This window comes from Boleophthalmus pectinirostris, unplaced genomic scaffold (assembly GCF_026225935.1).
Source record: "Boleophthalmus pectinirostris isolate CB_2022bp ecotype Guang Dong unplaced genomic scaffold, ASM2622593v1 HiC_scaffold_1, whole genome shotgun sequence".
Taxonomy (NCBI): Eukaryota; Metazoa; Chordata; class Actinopteri; order Gobiiformes; family Gobiidae; genus Boleophthalmus; species Boleophthalmus pectinirostris.
The window spans coordinates 22,978,534-22,998,079 of NW_026570970.1; the positions used below are offsets into that span (position 1 = coordinate 22,978,534).

General features: G+C 40.7%; 2 protein-coding genes across 2 annotated transcripts; both read left to right on the forward strand.

The window, feature by feature from the left end:
• The first annotated feature begins 6 nt into the window (after window positions 1-6).
• LOC129407796 (uncharacterized) lies at window positions 7-1,598 on the forward strand. The gene is made up of 2 exons (XM_055149876.1): window positions 7-288; window positions 784-1,598. Exons 1-2 carry the CDS (start codon window positions 15-17, stop codon window positions 1,473-1,475), a joined length of 966 nt encoding a protein of 321 aa, XP_055005851.1. The 5' UTR covers window positions 7-14; the 3' UTR covers window positions 1,476-1,598.
• A 476-nt stretch (window positions 1,599-2,074) lies between these two features.
• lats2 (large tumor suppressor kinase 2) lies at window positions 2,075-19,245 on the forward strand. The gene is made up of 9 exons (XM_020920326.2): window positions 2,075-2,434; window positions 6,873-7,507; window positions 12,294-12,426; window positions 12,524-14,031; window positions 14,626-14,853; window positions 14,935-15,289; window positions 15,364-15,546; window positions 15,668-15,774; window positions 15,926-19,245. Exons 2-9 carry the CDS (start codon window positions 7,142-7,144, stop codon window positions 16,460-16,462), a joined length of 3,417 nt encoding a protein of 1,138 aa, XP_020775985.1. The 5' UTR covers window positions 2,075-2,434; window positions 6,873-7,141; the 3' UTR covers window positions 16,463-19,245.
• Window positions 19,246-19,546: the final 301 nt, after the last annotated feature.

Consider the following 19,546-nt stretch of genomic DNA (forward strand, 5'->3'; position numbering starts at 1 on the left):
TTGATGCAGTGAGCATGGTGATGCTGGATGAGCTCAAATCTGAAATAAGCCAGGCACCATTCATAGCCATTATGTTTGATAAAGCTACAGATTTGTCTAATTCTGCTAAACTATCTGCAGTGCTTCGATATGTTTCTAAAGAAGGACATTTGAATGAACGTTTTGTTGGCTTTGTAAATGGGACTGAGGTTACAGACTTGTATGAGCACCTCTATACATTTGTTGAACAGTTTGATTGTGGAGCTAAACTTGTTGCACAGACTTACGATGGAGCTGCAGTTATGCCAGGTGAGCTCAATGACCTGCAGGCCAAAGTAAAAGAGAAATATCCATGTGCCACCTTGGTGCACAGTCGTGCTCATGACTTAAATCTAGTGCTGTCCCAAGCTTGTGCCAAAAACAAACATTGCAACATTTTCTTTTCCACTTTGAACGGATTGGCATCCTTTTTCAGTTCATCCACCAAAAGAACCACAGCCCTTGATGTTATTGTGCAGAGACGGTTTCCCAAGGCACCTTCTCCTCGCTGGAACCACACATCCAGCCTGGTCCAAACAGCACAGGAACATTACAGCTCCTTAGTGGAGCTTTTTAATAATATCATAAATGAGCCACACAAATGGGATTCTCCTTCTGTTCTTGTAGCTGGTGGCTTTCTCCGCAATCTAGAGGATGATAAATTCAGGTTTCTTCTGCAAGTATTTGCTGACATTTTCGCTCATACTGATGTTTTGTTCAGTGTTTTACAATCCGAGTCAATGGACATTGTCCACTGTGTTACAGAAGTGAAGAGAGTCAAAGAACACCTAGAGCTCAAAAAAGCAGAGTACCATGAAGGCTATGCTGCGTTTGCCACAGTGACAAACTCTGAAGAAAGCCCAGCTAAGAGGGCCAGGCTTTCTGTCCACAATGAAGAGGACTTTCAGAAGCTGTACACCGAAATCTTTGCCACAGTTTTGCTTCAACTTGAAACAAGATTTGGATCCCTGGGTAAACTGAAATTCCTAGAACTACTGAATGTGGCTAAATATTCTAAGTACATAAACAACTTTCCTGAAACTTCTTTAGCTTTCCTGAAGGAAACATATGGACAGTTCTTTGACCTTGTTCTTCTTCGTTCTGAGCTTATAGTTTTGTACTCGTCATCCAACATGGCCAAGAAGAATGTTGCTGAGCTAATGACTTACATAATTGACAACGGGATCCAAGAGGCCATGAAAGAAGTTTATAAACTTTGCAGCCTTTTTCTGACCATCCCATCTATAACTGTGGCAGGAGATAGGACATCTTCTGTGCTGAAAAGAATCAAAACTTTCATTTTCACTGCTGTGGCTCAAGAGCATATGTCAGCACTGGGTTTATTGGCAATAGAAGGAGACCTGGTAACACAACTCAAGTCTGAGAGTACCTTCTACGATAAAGTGACTGAGCATTATGTGAAGAAAAAACACTGCAATGACTTAGTGTACAAGTAACACAGAGTTCATGTTGAGACCAAATGTAAGAACACTGTTCAAAATCTCTAACTTGTTAGCATTAAAATGTGTTCACGTAATTGTTTTCTACTTCAGTTGCATAATAAGGTTTGCTTTAATTCATTTCCATTGTGCATTTTATCTTAAAATGTTGCTTATTTGGGTAAGTTGGAGTGCCTTGTGTTTTGAGTGTAGATTATATTTATGGTTCAGAGTAATCATATTTTGTTACTTGCTAATAAACCACAGAAAAATACATTGAAACTTAGTGCTTTACCAGTGGTTTGTTGGAACACACCTGCCTGGCTGTTCTAAATTACACCAGTTTAATCCATTTTATTTATATAGCACATATCATAAACAAAAAGTTTCCAAAGTGCTGTACACATAATAATAATAATAATAATAATAAATAATAATAAAATAAGCACTCAATCAAAACCAGTAAAAAATAAAATAAGAGCAAAACCGTAGAATAGCAATAAATAAATAAATAAAAGACACAGACCAACCAAGCCGAATGAAAATGTATTACGTAAAAGAGACACACGGCGCAAAGTTCCGCTTGATTCCATGATAGTTAAATAAAGCATGATTATTATACTAATGCAAGGTCTTTAAGACACAACAGCGCAAAGATGGGTTGTGTTCTTGAGTGAGGTGAGTAGTCCGGCTCTCTTCTTCCATAGAGGATCTGCGCGCCTGTGCTGCTGACGTTCGTTGGTCCCTCACGTGACCTTAGGAATGTTAACAATGCGGCGAGTGTCCAACTTTGTGCTGCATTTCTGATCCCGCTGCAGTCTGCGATAAAATGGAGGCTCATTTCATCAAATTTAAGCGATTTCCACCACTCCTCTGATCTCGTCGAGTTAGCCACGGTTCAGATACAAACTTTGAGACCAGGCATCGGGCGGAGTTTACCCCAATTTCTGTGTTATTCTAGCTTCTTCTCTCACATGGTAAGTTGGGTATTACTTTTCCAGCGGAGGGGAGTGGTGGTGTAACTTATTCGCACGGCTTGTTGCTGCTGGGTAGGTCCGCTATGTTTGTTGGAGTAAAATAAATGAAGTTGAGAATAGTTTTATCTATAGTGAAGGGTGTTTTTAAAGGGTTAAAAGTGTAAAAATGCCTTGGATCGTAGCCCTCATTCCCAAGCCTGAGGTACAGCGGTGAAGGCCAAAGCACGTTAAAGCAGGGGTTTCCTGAGCTGTGTGTGTTCAGGGGCTCCGTGCAGGAACTAGAACAGTCTTGTAATAACTATGGTATAACATGAACAATTACAGCTATTACTGCCAATAATTTCAGTACATATATTCCTTTTAATGTGTTTCCATAAATGTAGATCAATAGTTTTATGATGCTCAGATTCTGGGTATTGTTAATGCTTGTCACTTTCTGTGTATTGCATTGTGCTTTCACTGTACTGTTTTCATTTCTATTCTTACTCTGTTACATACTAGTTGTTCTGTTCCACTGTAATCAGTAGCTAAAGTATGTGTGTGATATCACATTGTATTGTTGTGGTATTTAGAATATCCAATTGTCTGATAAACTTTAAAGAATATCTTATCTTTTGTAGTATATCTTGGCCACGTACCTACATAGAAATGTCCTAATCAGCACATAATGCTTAATTCAAACAGTTTGAAGTCGATTACTGCTTCTAGGTTAGAACTTATTACCTATCTTTAGTTCATATTTTACATCAGTTCCCTCTATAGAACACTGTAATGGATACACTTGCTTTAATGAAAAATGTTTGTTATAATACATAAATATAGTACAATACTTGTCTGTTATGATTAATGAGGACAAATGCAAAAAGGAGATATATAGGCCCTGGCTCACCTAGTAGAGCTCCATCCGTAGGTGACCTGGACCATTCAGGCTCCAACTATTCTTCCGCTTTTCATCCTTGATAGCAGTAGTAATAATCTGTGCTGTCATTATGAAAAATTAATTGCATCATTACTAGTCATAAAAATGCATTGGATTGATATAGCCCTTTTTTGGGGGGTGTTCAAAGATGCTTTACAGTGCATTATTCATTCACTCCATACTGTTGGTGGAAAGCTACTACTGTAGCCACAGCTGTCCTGGGGCGGATTGATGGAAGTGAGGCTGGCGATTTGTGCCATCAACCCCTCATATAACCCTTTCACTTTTTGAGCAATACTTAAACTTCAGTCATGATACACAAGCATGTTTTAGGACATTTTTGATGGAAAACAAAAATATAATTTGATTTGTGTTATCAAGAGATTAAAAAAATACATGAGACATTTACAAACAGATTACATTTTGTCACTGTCACCCTTCCTTTAATTCTACTAAATCATTATCATAAACATGTCATATATTTTTGCTGGCTGCACGTTGGGATTTTAATTTATTGTTTCCAGTTGTGAAAAGTCATTACTACCGTGTTTCAGTGATGCTAGCCTGTTATGAGCTGTTTCGGGGGTTCACTTTCTCCACACACTGGGGACTGTTGTGCTTTGTTTACTCTGATACAGCGCTGCGTTGCCAGGTAAGGGGCCACAGCTGGATCCAATCGTGTCAAGCATCTGTCAGGGAAAAACGCAGGAACGACAAACACTGGGCTGCAAACACATGCAGCCAGATGTGTGGGGACTGGTGTCCAGTGTAGCTTTCACTGTGGATACCAACATTAGAAATTGTATATTAGATGTCATTTTTTGTAATTAAACTTGGTCAAAGTATCAAAATACTGATATTGTGAATGTTATTTAAAAGATATGCAAAATTATTGTTTATAAAAAAGAATATTACAAAAAAAGTGTGGATTAAACATAAACAATGGAACGTTATAGAAAGTTATGAGTTTTTGTTTTTTGTTTTTGTTTTTTTTGTATATTTTACTAAATTATTTTTTGTCAGAGCTACAGTTTTGTTAGAGGAAGGAAAAAAAAAACATTTATGCAACACATTTGACATATTCACTGTTTTAATTGATTAAAATAGGTGTATTTCGTATTAATTTTGCACAGGTTGTGGTTTAATAAAGTCTTTTAGTATACTTATAGTTTACTGACCTGTATTGAAACAATTTGGAATATATTGTATCGAATCATATCGAATTGAAAGCACATGGTATCAAGATACATATTGTATCGAGGTATTGTATCGGCAACTTCTTAATGAAACCCAGCTCTATGGTAAAGAGTCTAGTGGTACTATGGTTTCTTGATTTGTCAGTCTGGTAGTAAGAGCATTGATTTGGATGGAATTTTAATTGAACACCAATCCACCATCTGGAACTAATGGTATTGATAAGTGTATAATGCCACTATTCATACTAAAATGGCTATCACTGTAGTTCATTCATTATATGTCTTTCTAATATATCATTAGAAACATCAATTATATGAGGCAGTTCTGTGTCACAAAATATCCTCAGCATGATTACCGTCAGAACTAATCTATTTTCTTAGTCAATAAGTATCTCAGTATTTTGATGCCAAAGATTTTGTGCTGTAGCGGGCACTACACAGTTTTTGTCTAAAATGTCTTGTGATTTGATGCACTTTCTCACTTTGTTGCATATCGCACATTGGCTGTTGTTATTCTACATATTATATAGGTCAGAGTTCATGATCAGCTGAGTTTAGGGCATGTTGTGGCATCTTCATCTTTATGTATAGTAATATATCAGGAGAGTTTTATAATTATATAGCTGACTGTCACAATATATTGACCTGCAAATTGCAGTTGCTGTCTCTTGTCAAAATGCATTGTTTTGTTGGACTAGCATGAGCAGAGGTGAAATTCAGAGGGCACTACATAGATAATAGTCCTTTGCTCTATGTCACTGTAGCCAGCATGAAGATATGACTATAGCCACACACAGCAAAATGTTTGATACTTAATATCAATATGACTATAAAGATAGACAGTAACATTGCACTGTGAGATGCTTATGTTACATCCTTACTTCTGACAACCAATTCCAATAAATATTTTTTTCTGGTATATTTTGGTCAGTATGGGTCTTGTGATGTGTTGTTGCTATGACTTTACTTGTAGTTACTTGAGGAATGGAATGTTATTCGTTGGACATGGCGCCTAAAGCATCACAGGAATGGAGTTGAGATCGCAGAGATGGTTCAACATTTATACACGCTACGCCCCTCACGACCCACTGTGGCCCACATGGACGGGGTTGCCATGCAGTTAATAGTACGAGTGTAATTATATCAGAGCTCTGTAATTACAGCTCAAGTATGCTTACGTGAAATGAAAACTAGAGTAACTTTTGTCAAAGGAGGTGGTTTATAGATTTGACATTGAACTTAGATCTGTTTCTATACAGTTGTAAGTAATCTGGAAGTTTTGAATCTCACTGATAGATATTTGATTATCCCTGTGCCATTTCCAATAAAAAATTGTATCTATGTTCATCTTTATTCTACTGCGGTAAACAACCTGAACCTGATTATTATTGGCCAATCTTCACTCTGTATGTTATAAAGGCTTAACTTAATATGAATTGAAGTGCTTCCTATACTTGCCAGCAGCTACAGCTGTAGGAATCCATCTATGCTGAGATCGGTATGTAAAGTTTATGAGCCACTCAGTTGGACAGCATAGCTTTAGGGACAGAGGAGGGTGGGTCACTAATTTGGTCCAGACCAAAAGATTTCAACAACTAATAGACACCAATAAATTGCAGCACAGATAGTCAGGGTTTGTAGGGTCCATAATATTGAAAGTTAATTCTACACCTTAAACAACGTAAATCAAAGTTATGTTGAGACAACAGAATTCTCTGTTATCCATCTTTCTGTTTCCTGACGCTATATCTTTCACACTACTCATATGTCACTTATTATGTGTCTGCTCTATGTTAGCCTTGTGGCCTCACGTGAAGCCTATAACAGGAACATGTGCATTAATCCCATGCGTGGCTCAAATGCCGCTGTTATGTGAATAGATGTGATAAGGACGTGCTGTGGTGTAGGATGTCCAGTCGTGTGGAGCTGCATCAGGAGGTCTGGACAGTACCGACTCTGAGCCGCAGTTTTGGGTGTTTACTGATGACCACGCAGCTCAACTATGCACTGACAGGGGCTGACTTGTGCAACCGCTGTTATGCACCAGGGGGTCGTGGGGGGAGTAATGTGTGTGTGTGTGTGTGTGTGTGTGTGAGGGGGTGGGCAGGTGGACCCATGCCAATCCTAGATGATGCATTAGGTCTGTAGCATATACTGTTGTGTCTAATATATATAATAATATATCAGGGCTTACCTGGAAATAAGAATCTATCATATGATCTTGAATCTACCGGGCATTCAGCTTAACTAGAAATGTAGTTGTGTCACAGAGTGGATTATTTGGTTTTGATAACAGCCCAGCTGATCTGTGTCTCTTGTGCAGGCGCAGTTTGGCAGCATCATGGTCTGGCTCAGCGGTGCACTTGTGACCGGCTCCATTTCTTGGAATAAACTGGACCCAGAGCCGTGAACGACGCACTATGGAGAGACTGTAGTCGACCTCAGCTCCTTCAAACACAACAGAAACAAACTAATAAGAGACTGATCCTGTGCTCAGTGATCTACTGTGGCATTATTTTTTTCACATCTATTGTCTTCAGGAGCAGCCTGTAGAGTGTGACTAAGTCATTGCCTGTTTCAGCCTCTGAGGCCATGAGGCCCAAGACTTTCCCCGCCGCCCCGTATGTGGGCAACACTCGGCAGCGGCTGCAGGAGATAAAGGAGGGCCTGAAGCAGCCGGCCAAACTGGTGAGCCAGGCTCTGCACGGGGGCAGCTCTCGCTCTGAAGGCAGCAGGGCCTCTGACTCTAAGGGCAATAAAGACACAGGGAACAGGCAGCAACAGCTCCGTCCACCACAGAAGTTCAACAACTACCAGAATGCCCTGAGGGAGATCCGCAAGTCCCTCATGCCCTTCGCCAACGAGTCTGGGGCCTCCTCCAGCTCAGGGCATCCCACAGGGGCAGGGGAGGTGAATAGGCAAATGCTGCAGGAGCTGGTTAACGCTGGCTGTGACCAGGTAAGACTAACAACACCACTGATACTGAAATAATATGTTGGTATTATACACTACTACTGTATGTCTACACACATACCACAAAGATCCTCTTATTAAGTGAGGGATAGTAGTGTTGTACACTTGAATGAGACAAATGTACAGTAACTGGACTGGACATGGCTGTTTTTATTAGTAGAAGGGGCTGCATCTTATTCCCATTATAACACTTGCTCTGGATCCTGAGTGTACGCTGTGGTTATGTAACAGGATTGAAATGTTGAAATATCAAGTGATTTCCCAATCAGTCCATTTGAATATTTATCTGAAGAATGTGAGCACAACATCAGACATTTTTCCAAGTGAAGGCAGAGGGGGCGGGACTTTTCAGAGAAGCATGACTGACATATTTGACCTTTGTCCTCAGATCTATGAGGAACAGCAAAGTCATGCGGATGCTCTTAATGCAAGGCACACATACACAGATACTCAAAATGATTACAAAAATACTACTTAAAAAAAAGAAGTGTACTAAATACGTATCATACGGACAAAAAGATCAATATTTTTGGTTTAATTTGCTTTTAGTGAAGTTTATTCTGGTACATGAGTGGTTAAGCAGCTCGCGGCCTGGCCCTGTGATAGAGCATGGCATGTTAAGAATGCTCTGCTGCTCAGACTAATGCAGTGAAGAAACTCTCTCTTCTCAGGAGTTATGAGGCTGCTCCTGTGGGGAGAGAAGCACTGCGGGCAAGTCGGTTTCAACTCACCACCACCACCAATGCCAAAGAGCTCACAAAAAAGACCTCTGAAAATATGTCACAGATTCTGAAATTAACGAAAAATAAATGTGTACAGATGGAAACGTTTGGTTTATCTGATGCTATATTTTATACTTTGATATAAAATGGAATTAATTTTGCCCTAAGATTTGGAGGATTGCTTTGTCCTAGTGTGTATTTGGTAAATATTTAACTCAAGATGCCATTCATGAAACAGTTCCCTCAAAAAATCCTGACTCAAGTTGGGACAGCAATTTTGAACACTCATTATGGCAGTAGAGATGATTTTCAAATAACTGTCCATGTATAACCATAACAAGAAGCTTCAACTATTAATGATTCATGCAAGTAGATGGTAAGATGGACCAGAAGCGAAAATAGTAAAACATTTTACTTGAACTTGAGCCATGTTAGATTCCTTACTATAAGGAGCACATACGTCTTTGTGGTTTATGTTGGCTGTAAGTTAGAAGGCTCTGGCGACCAGTTGCCGTGTGCGGCCGCCACCATTGTGAATGGACAAGAGCCATGGTGGCCGGGCCAGTGCAAACAGGAAGTGAACATTCAATGGCGGCAGGGTGGAGCAGTTCCTCACCGTTCAGTCCAGTCGCCAGTCACTGTGTCGCCTCCTCCACCTTTTCAGTCACAAAGGAAAATCAGACATAATATACAGCTGCCATTATTGTTAATGATATTTTAAAAATGTATGACCTTTTAAAGTGGGAGATACAAATCCAACCTCTTATTTGTTGAATTAAAATGACACTAAAAGATTTAAACTTAGCCTAAATAAAACTTTTTGTCTATCACCCAGTTAAGTTCTTTTCAGGAGTCTGCCTGTCATTCAGAAGTAAATTCTAGAGCAATGTGGCCCGTTACATAATATATTTTTTTTAAAGGAAATGTTTTGAAGGGGGTGTAAGGGAGGGGGGAGCTTGGGGGTGGCAATGGCATGCCACGCATCGAGATGACAAGGAAGCACAAGGAGCAGAGCAGGGTGTGTTTAGCATTTTTTTCCCTCTGAAACCTTCTGGCATTACAGAATCTTTGTTGCACGAGGTATGTGTGACTTGGGACGCACAGACATAGTAAAGGTGTCTTAAAGAAAGTTTGTGATGTGAAGAATGTGCAATTTCAAGTGTGTAGTTCTGTTAATTTGTTGATTCAATCTTGAAGCTCAATCCACACTTTAATGAGATACAAGAAACAATAAAACAGAGAGGTTTCTCCAGCTGAGCATGTTGGATGATGGATGGACATCCCTCTTGGCATGTCCATCCATCGCTCTGCTCAGGACCGTCCACCATATGGCTCTCATTTGTAAGCTCTCATAGAGGAATGTGTTTGAGAAATGGCTCAAAGTATCAGGGTCTTCCTTACAAACTTAATTTTTTAAGTTTTAAACTATTTGTAAGGTTAATATCTTTGACCATACTTGGCCAAACGAACTTGGCATATATATTCTTTTTGTAGTAGCACATACTGTTCGGCTTTGCGCACTTGTGATTATGTGTTTGGGATAACTCCATGGCTTGTGGCCTGTAACCATTATGACAAAAGTACAAGTGTGGCCTGCATATTTTCAAATGAGGAAAAGAAAGGCAGAGACTGTCAGATAGCTCAGATTCCTTCTTCCTGAGCGGAGGAATGTGAGCAACATCTGCCGCCATGACAGCTGGGTCACCACCAGGCCCATCCAAACCAGACACAGGCAGCAACACAGGGCAATAAAGAGGAAAAAGCATAGAGAATCACTCCCTAATGTGTAAATGTGTGACCTAAAGTTATGACTGTACATCTAAAAATGATTATAGGAGTTGTTTGAACAATATTGTCGATGTAATTTTAAACACCTCAGCACATAAGAGCGGGCCTTGATTTGCCAAGTACTTTATTTTAAGTGGATGAGAATCATTTTAGCCACATTAGCCCTTTCTTACTTTCTTGTTGATGAAAACTAGAAAACATAAGTTGGTCTTGGCTCACAAAAATAGAGCAAAAGCTGAGGATATGGAAAATTCTGTACTAACATTTGGACTTAAGCAACCAAATGCTTTAAGTAAGTGTGGCCAGTGAGTTGTGTCAAAGCAACGTATTTATTACAACAGTGAAATACAATTTATTGCCAATGGCTAACATAAAGAGCATTTTTATGAAGAAGTAAGTAATGCATTCAGTATGTGACCCAGTATAGATTTACCTCTGTACACACACATTTAAACACTGATTCTTTCAAATTGGTAGTTGACTACTCTACATGTTAACTCCAACTCCATCTCAAAATACCCTGTAGTGCCACATTTACAAAATACACCACTCTCCTTTTAACAGTGAGGAAATGGCTTGTGACATTACTGGGCAGCTCTGGCCGCCAGGACTCTGCTGGCTACGCAGGAATGTAACACACATCCACTCACAGGAAATGGAGTATAAACACTGTGTCGATGGGTGGATGGCTATTCTCTGACTTAGCTCTGTTTGTGTAAAAAATAGGGAGAGTGCATTTGAAATAGAAATGTCTACGCAATTCACAAGTTACACCTATATGGTCACTGTGACAGCCACCAAACAACACATCAACTACAAGTATGTGGCCTTGGCATTTCCTGGCTTTGGGAACTGGATGTACGCCTTAGGAGCAGTATGCTCTGTCCCCTACATTTTAATCATTTAAGTCTTCAAACACTTTTGGCAATATTATAGTTCCCATTCTTACAAAAGTCAATTGTAAGAATCTGTCCACAATATTCTTCTTAGCTAAATAAAAGTTTTTTGTTTTTTTCTGATTTGCTAGTTCTTTTGAGCAATAGGAAAATCTTGGCAAAATCTGAAGCTAAAAATATGCTTCTGACAGTGTTTTAAGTTCTAACTAAATCCCTAATTAGTAAAATTCTGTCTAGCTATGTATTCATAGCAGACTCATATTGCCAAATTGGACATATTAAAAACAGTGGTGTGGCCAGCAGGGGCGTCGGAGCAGACTCAATAGAGGCTCTGTGAGGGCTCGGGGATGAGATGTCTTTAGGGTGAGGTCATGAGCCATTTGTGGGGATTTCTTCATTGAGGTGTGGATCTGTGAGAGGGACAGAGAGAGGCAGACATACAGGCCATAGCATTAAACAACAAGTTTGTTTAGGTCAGTCACAATAACAAGTTTTAATTCATCATTTAGAAAAAATATTGTGATAAGTGATAATACTGAAACTACTTTATTCCATTGACACAATAAATCTAAAGCAGGCTAATCCCAGTAAACTGTAAAGTAAATTTAAAAAAAAAAACAGCAATTGAATAGTAGAATTAAGAAGTTAATAAAGTGAATCACAACTTTATATAGCTCAGATGTTATCATACTACATAAAAGGTGCATACGATAAAATATATATACATTTATTGAACCATATATTATTAATATAGTAATAATCATGACAGGCCTATGGATGTTTAGTTGTTAGTTTATGCTATGTTTCATTAAAACTGGCTTTGTTGTAGTGTGTGATTAAAAATGCAAATGATGTAAAGTTTTGATACTAGTCAGAAATTGTTAGATTTTTATATTATATGAATAGATCTGCTTTGAATTAAGGTGGGAAAGAATGATTGGCATAGGTTCATAAAAAGCTTAAAGGAATGTTCAGTGTGTTTCCTCCTTCACATTTTTGCAGCAGTGTCTTAATCTTACATTGCTCCTCACTTTGGGAAGAGACACTGCCAAAAAGGTTAAACAGCATATTTCAGATAGTGACCTACATACTTGTGGGCTCTTCCAATGACACACCTGTTAATTCCACCACCCGATCTGAATATGCTCCCCAGGGTGAAACAGGGAAGATCCAGTAAAAGTTCAAATACAAACACATGCTTGTTGTAAAAGGTGTATTGTAAAAACAAGTGGAATTGACAGGCTGACTCTATTGAGTGTGTAATGATTGGTTCTGTTTTTGTTAGACAAACTATTTTATACCTTATATCCAGGAATGTCCATGAAGATTTCAGTAACTATTTAAACACATTCTGTTTTTGTACAGGAGATGGCTGTGCGAGCACTAAAGCAAACAGGAAGTCGAAATATTGAAGCTGCTCTGGAGTACATCAGTAAAATGGGTTATCTCGACCCCCGCAATGAACTCATTGTCCGTGTGATTAAACAGACTTCCCCAGGTGAATATAATGCTCATCAAAATGACCACTATCTATTTAAGTTGTGTATTTAAATCCTGATCAATGTGTCCAACAACTTGATATTTTCTATCACTAGGAAAAGCTGGCATGCCAAACTCTATGGACCACCGACCACTTGAGCCTTCAGGGGAAGCTGCCGCTATGCCCCCTTACCATCAGATGGGGGTACCACTGTACGACGGTGCAGCTGCATACGGTCCTGAAGGAGAAATGTCCAGAGCCTACATGGGCCCAGGCCCTGTTATGAATTACATGCTGCCTCCCTCTGGGGCAGGACAGGGCTCTGCCATGGGAAACCCAATGGGTCGCACCCCAAACATGGGCAATTATCCCCCTGTCATGGCAGGCCAGAGTAACCCAGCCCCCAACATGTACCCACCAGGCGCTCCACAGAAGGGCTACCCTGGTGCTATGGAGCCCATGATTAGCTACAATGTCCCTGGCCAGCCGCTGCCCCCTGGAGGCCCAGGTGCACACTTTGACTATGGCCATGGAAGACCACACATGATCGAGCCCGCCAGCTATGGGGTCAAAAGGACCCCTTCTTTCCAAAACAAGATGGCTTCTGCGCCCATGGCTCCAGACCAGTACATGCAGGGTAAAGGCGCTATGGGGCAGAGTGTGCCAGGAGGCACTGCAGGGGGATATTCTGCCAACCTATACTTGTCCCACTCTCACCCACGACAGGCTAGCCCAACCTCCCACCAAGTCCACATGATGTCCCGATCCCCGGGAGGTGCCATGGGGCCTGACTTCCCTGAAATACCCCAAGGCCTGATGACCCCGTCAAGAGCCAGCCTAAACTTGGACTTATATGAACACCACTGGGCCGGACCCCCAGGACCAGAGGGAACCCCCTCGGCACGGCAGCCTCAGCCCCAGTGCCCCCCCTTTAGGGAGGTCCGTGTCCCAAGCAGAACCAACTCCTTCAATAATCGCTCTGCTGGTCCTGGGATCCGGCCCACTATGACTGCACAGGACCCTTCCCTTGGACCACCAAACACTATCACTGCAGTGACCTCTCCTCCCATCCAGAAGCCGGTCAGCAGCATCCGAGTGATGAGGCCAGAGCCCAAGACTGCTGTGGGCCCCTGCCACCCTGGCTGGATGACCACTCAAGGTCCTGACACCGACACACTGAGCTATGTCCCTGAAGAGTCTTACAGCCTGGAGCCTGCACAGGAGCCCCGCTGTCCGCCCCCTCCTTACCCCAAAAATCTGCTCATAACTGGAGCAGCTGCAGAGGCCACAACTGTGGATGGGGCTTTGTGTGGCCCTCAGGACCCAGGGGCCAGGAGCTCACACAGCGGCAGTGGAGGCAGCATTAAAGAGGAGAGCCAGCAAGTGAAGGAGAAGACCAAGACGACAAAAGGAGAGAAGAGTGTGAAAGACAAGAAACAGATCCAGACGTCCCCCGTCCCTGTCAGGAAGAACGGGCGAGATGAGGAAAAGAGGGAGTCACGCATCAAATCCTACTCACCATTTGCGTTCAAGTTTTACATGGAGCAGCACATTGAGAATGTGATGAAAACTTACCAACAAAAACTCACCAGACGACTGCAGCTAGAGCAGGAGATGTCCAAGGTAAGCTGTCAAGCCGATAATTTTGTTACTTTCTAACTGCCTATTTAAAAGCGTTATTCTAAATTAACTCAGGCCAATAGATTTGTAGAACTACTGTTCCTGACACAAGGAGCGTGGAGTGTTTAATGTCCAGCCCAACATGGATGTTGATTTTCCACAGAAGTGTAAATAAGTGTTAAAAGTGCTGGGCATGTGTGAGGGGCTTGTGTAACAGTCTAAATACCAAACATATACAGACTGTGAAGAATGCTCAAAGAGATGCTGATGTGATGAGGGCATGGATGCCTGAGATACTTTGCTGTAATTTGTATGACTAAAGCTTTACAGCGCATTTCTGATGACCCCAGTATATCTTGCTTCATAGAAAAGTATCAAAATCACAACAAAATTTTATGTATACTACTAAGGGGTAAATCAAACATATACATGTGTAATGGTGCATATAGTTACTGTATATGACATGCTAAGGTAACATTTCTATTAATGAAATAATTGAGGGAATCTTATGTAAATGATGAAAAGTTTACTACAAATACTTTTGCATATCTGACCTTATTTTCAACCCATATATATACTTCCGTTTTTCCTTTCCAGGCTGGCCTTTCAGAAGCAGAGCAGGAGCAGATGAGGAAAATGTTAAATCAAAAAGAGTCCAACTACAACAGGCTACGACGTGCCAAAATGGACAAATCCATGTTTGTCAAAATCAAAACTCTGGGCATTGGTGCCTTTGGTGAAGTTTGTCTGACGAGAAAAGTGGACACGGGCGCATTGTACGCCATGAAAACACTGCGCAAGAAAGATGTCCTTAACCGCAACCAGGTGATGTACTGTAGATACAACTTTTGTTAAGATATTGTTTTTGTTATTCAAGTATTTACATTCCAGTCTATCTTGTTGCAGGTGGCTCATGTGAAAGCTGAGCGGGACATCCTAGCGGAGGCAGACAATGAGTGGGTGGTGCGCCTCTACTACTCCTTCCAGGACCGGGACAGCCTATACTTTGTCATGGACTACATCCCCGGAGGTGACATGATGAGCCTCCTCATCAGGATGGGGGTGTTTCCGGAAACGCTGGCTCGGTTCTATGTGGCTGAGCTGACACTGGCCATCGAGAGCGTTCACAAGATGGGCTTTATTCACAGAGACATTAAACCAGACAACATCCTCATCGACCTGGACGGACACATCAAACTGACAGACTTCGGCCTGTGCACGGGCTTCCGCTGGACCCACAACTCCAAATATTACCAGAAAGGTCCAAAATACTATAAAATATATGACTAAACAGATGGACCACTACAGATACTAACTATAATTTTATCTCAACAGGAAGCCATGTTCGGCAGGACAGTATGGAGCCCAGTGATTTTTGGGATGATGTGTCAAACTGTCGCTGTGGTGACCGGTTGATGACCCTGGAGCAGAGGGCAAACAGGCAGCACCAGCGCTGTCTCGCTCACTCACTGGTGGGAACGCCCAACTACATCGCACCTGAAGTGCTGCTGCGTAAAGGTACGTCTATGAACAAGAGTGTGGTTTTTTTGGCCAAGATATGTGTAATCTTGAGTATTTGCTTGAGCAGATAAACAATTTTAAGAATGCTTACTTACCCCTTAATCTGCTCTGTGTGCAGGGTACACCCAGCTGTGTGACTGGTGGAGCGTGGGTGTGATCCTTTTTGAGATGCTTGTGGGACAGCCACCTTTCCTGGCCTCTACGCCTACTGAGACACAGATTAAGGTTGGTGACCATGGAAAACATTAATACCACTTTGTACTGATATTAAGTGGGGCATGTAAACTTCATGCACACACTTTATTATCCTGAATTCTGTATTTATCCTGTTTTAAGGTAAAATGAACTATTGTTGTATTTTCTGAATTGGCTTTAGGTTATTAACTGGGAGAGCACTCTGCAAGTGCCTGCACAGGTCAAACTCAGCCCTGAGGCTGTGGACATCATTGGTCGTCTCTGCTGTTCTGCCGAGGACCGTTTGGGAGCCAATGGAGCAGGTGAAATCAAGAGTCACCCATTCTTCTCTCAGGTGGATTTCTCCAGCAACCTGCGTCAGCAGCCTGCGCCTTACAGACCAAAGATTGCCCATCCCATGGACACATCCAACTTTGATCCAGTGGAGGAGGAGGGGGGTCCCGGAGCATGGAGCGACAGTGGAGACAGCACACGGACACTGGACCTACTCTGCTCTCCCCAGGGCAAACACCCAGAACATGCTTTCTATGAGTTTACCTTCCGCAGGTTCTTTGATGACAATGGCTGCCCATTCCGCTACCCCAAACCTCTGGACAATTATGTCCTGTCTGGAGCTACCGGGACAAGCAGCCCGGAGCAGGTGGAAGAACAGGAGGAAGAGGAGGATGAGGAGGAGGAGGGAGAGCAAGGGGAAGGCTGTGAGCCGGTCTATGTTTAAAGATAAACTGACCAGTGGTGTGTGAATCCCCTTCGGCATCTGCACTGCCCGTGCCTGGCTGTTCAGTAATGGCACACTGGTTTAGAACAATATTCAACATAAATATGAGGTTTATCAGAATTACTATATGCTTTCAAACTTGGTCTATATCAGTATGCCATTCTGAACACAGTTGGATGTCCAGTTGCAGTAGTGACAACATGTTCTCTTGCAGAATCTATATCCAACCTCCTATCATCCAGGACCAAGAAAAACTTTACCTTTTGTGCCAAAGCAGCCAGCTCATAGGGTGACAGTGTCAAAGAATGTAATGTCTAGATTTTCTGAGTGAAGTCAAGTCTAAAGGAGTCCCATTCCTTCCACCTTTAGTCTAGCAGAAAACTGCCCAGAGGGGACTGTTTGACACATGAGCTGTTCCTGCTCAGGCTGTTTTACACTCAAATGTTGGACATCTCAATGTGAAGAGTGGAGTCAGTTTACCTTCGTTCACCACAGGAGGGAGTGAGTGTGCGGGCTGAATAGGTAACATGCCATTTTAAACAGCAGCTGCAAAATAAGCTACAATACACATGCACACTAGAATTGCTTGTTCTCAGTTCAAAATGATGAAAAATATTTTGTGAGAGAGCGTCTTTGAATGACTCAGAGATCACACATATTTTATGAATAGTAGTTTGAGTAAGACAATGATGGCCCTCAACAAGACAGAGCATTTATGTAGACATTTGTATACTATCACATTCACAGTCTGTTTAGCTGCCTGATGGCTTCAATCCTCCAAAATAGGGATTTCAGACTGTGCCAACTTCAGTGTTAAGTGCCTTTCCCATTGTCTCCCCTAGAGGGTATTGTTACACAGTCAAAGCTGACTACAAAACTTAGATTAGAAAGTAGAAAGTACTGACAGATTTGAAGCACAATTTGATGATGTTCAAACATGCATCTATTAAAATAACGTGTTCAATTTATCCATATGCTGATGTGGATAGAAAATGTAGCAATATGCATGCGTTACATAAAGTGCATAGAGTTTACATTTTTGCTGAAATAAAATAAAAATACAATTGCACAGTATATCAGATACTGTAGTTCCTATGTAGTAACAAGTGGTCAACAAGATGTAATTTTGTGGCCTTTGACTGATTACAGTGTGCGACTGAATTAAAAAGTATTTTAGAAAAGTAATTTAAATATTGAAAGATATCAGTACTTCTCATAAAAGTGAGTAAAATATTAACTGTTTTGTTGAAAAGATCTTTATGTATGTTTGGGATATTTCAACTGAGAATAAAATGGCACTCACAGTTATATGCAGTTACAATCCAACAGTGACCTTATTTTATCTCATAGAATAAGTTACCAACATGTGATGATAGTCTGACTATGTGCAATACAGAAACATTATACTAAACACTTAGTACTGAGACTTGCTCTGTACAGAAACAGTATATTGATATATGTTTATTTCCTGTCAGTTACACCATGCTGCTTAATATTGTGTCAAATTGTTTTTTGTTGATATTATTATTGCTACTACATGTTTGTGCTTTTATTTTGAAAGTGGTCTTGTGTGTTTGGCTTTTTGAAAGTAGCGAACCGTGTGCATTTTGGAGTGGAGTGTGTTGTGGTTTTAGGATGATGGCAATGGTGGACTCACATGTGCACTCTGGCTGGTCCTGAGTGCACAAAATGAGCCTTAGAAAGAGACCAGTGTTGAGTGAGTGGAGCCAGCAGACTTTACAGAAACGCTTTCTTGTGTTACAAAACAACCACATTTACAAAGACACTATTAGTATCCAAAACATATGTATATCTACAAATCGGTGCCATGGTGAAATATTGCTCATTGACAATCAGTAGTTTTGAGTTTGTTTAGTTTGGTCAGTTCACACCAAACCTTTTTACAGTATTCTGAGGAGTTTTTGCTGCATTTGATTTTGCCTGGTGATGAAACGTAATGCCTTTGCAAAAGTGGCAGTATTTTACATATCTCTTCTATCTTATACTACAACTGAACAGTTATTTGAGTAAGAGCCTCAAACAATATGGCTATTTTGTAGTTTATGTGGGTAAACATACAGTACACCTTTAATGGGAATGGGTTACAATAAAAAAAGTTTTTTTTCATTTGGCAGTGAAAAAAGTCAGTGTTCAGGTCTTAGATCACTACAGTGATCCTCATTCTATCTTTGAGTAAAACATCTAGAAATTAAACATTTTTCTAGTGACTTGAATGAGTTATAAATATTTATATTTCAGATATTTTCCAGATCCAAAGAGGACACAGCACCTTTACAGTTTATCTTCTGCTTGTTTGTTTACTTTGTCTTCTCTCATGTTGTTGTTAGACATCTGTATGCCTCAGATTTGTCAAGATGGACTCTGTGAAATAGCTTTAAAAGCAGAGCTCTCTGCGTCAAGTGCCACAAAGTGTTCAAGGTTCAAGAGCATTGACTGACAATCGGTTTAGTTAATTTTGATTTCCAATTTTCTTGATTTCATTTTGTATTTTTACTGCAAAGCTTCTGGTTTTCTTTGATGCTCCTTAATGTAACATACAATCCTGTTACTTTTGAATTTATATTTATACATATTTTTGTATATCTTTTTTTTTTTCATTTCTTCTAGTGCAAATACTTTTGTCTGTGCAGTATTATAGACAATGTGATGTGGACAGCTCTCTTACAGCTCTCTTTTTTACTTTCTGAAAACAGAATTTGTAAAGATGCTTTCACAGTCCTTGTGTATAAAATGTATGTATAAATTAAATTAATCAGCCACAAGAGACTTGTATCGTATTAATTGAACAATCCCAATATCGGCACATCTTAAATAGGCTACACTGTATTGACATTGGGCACCATTAACCTCGCCTGAAAGCTTTATGATATTACATCCTGTGTGTGTGTATATATATATATATAGATATAGATAGATAGATAGATATAGATAAATAAAATGAAAGAGCCAGAATAGATTTAGGGAGAGAGGAGAAACTAACGTATGCATTTAAGTCTAATTTCGTTTGATTTAACCGCAAAAAAGTCAGACTGCACGTGGTACAGCTCCGGACAGTGACCACGA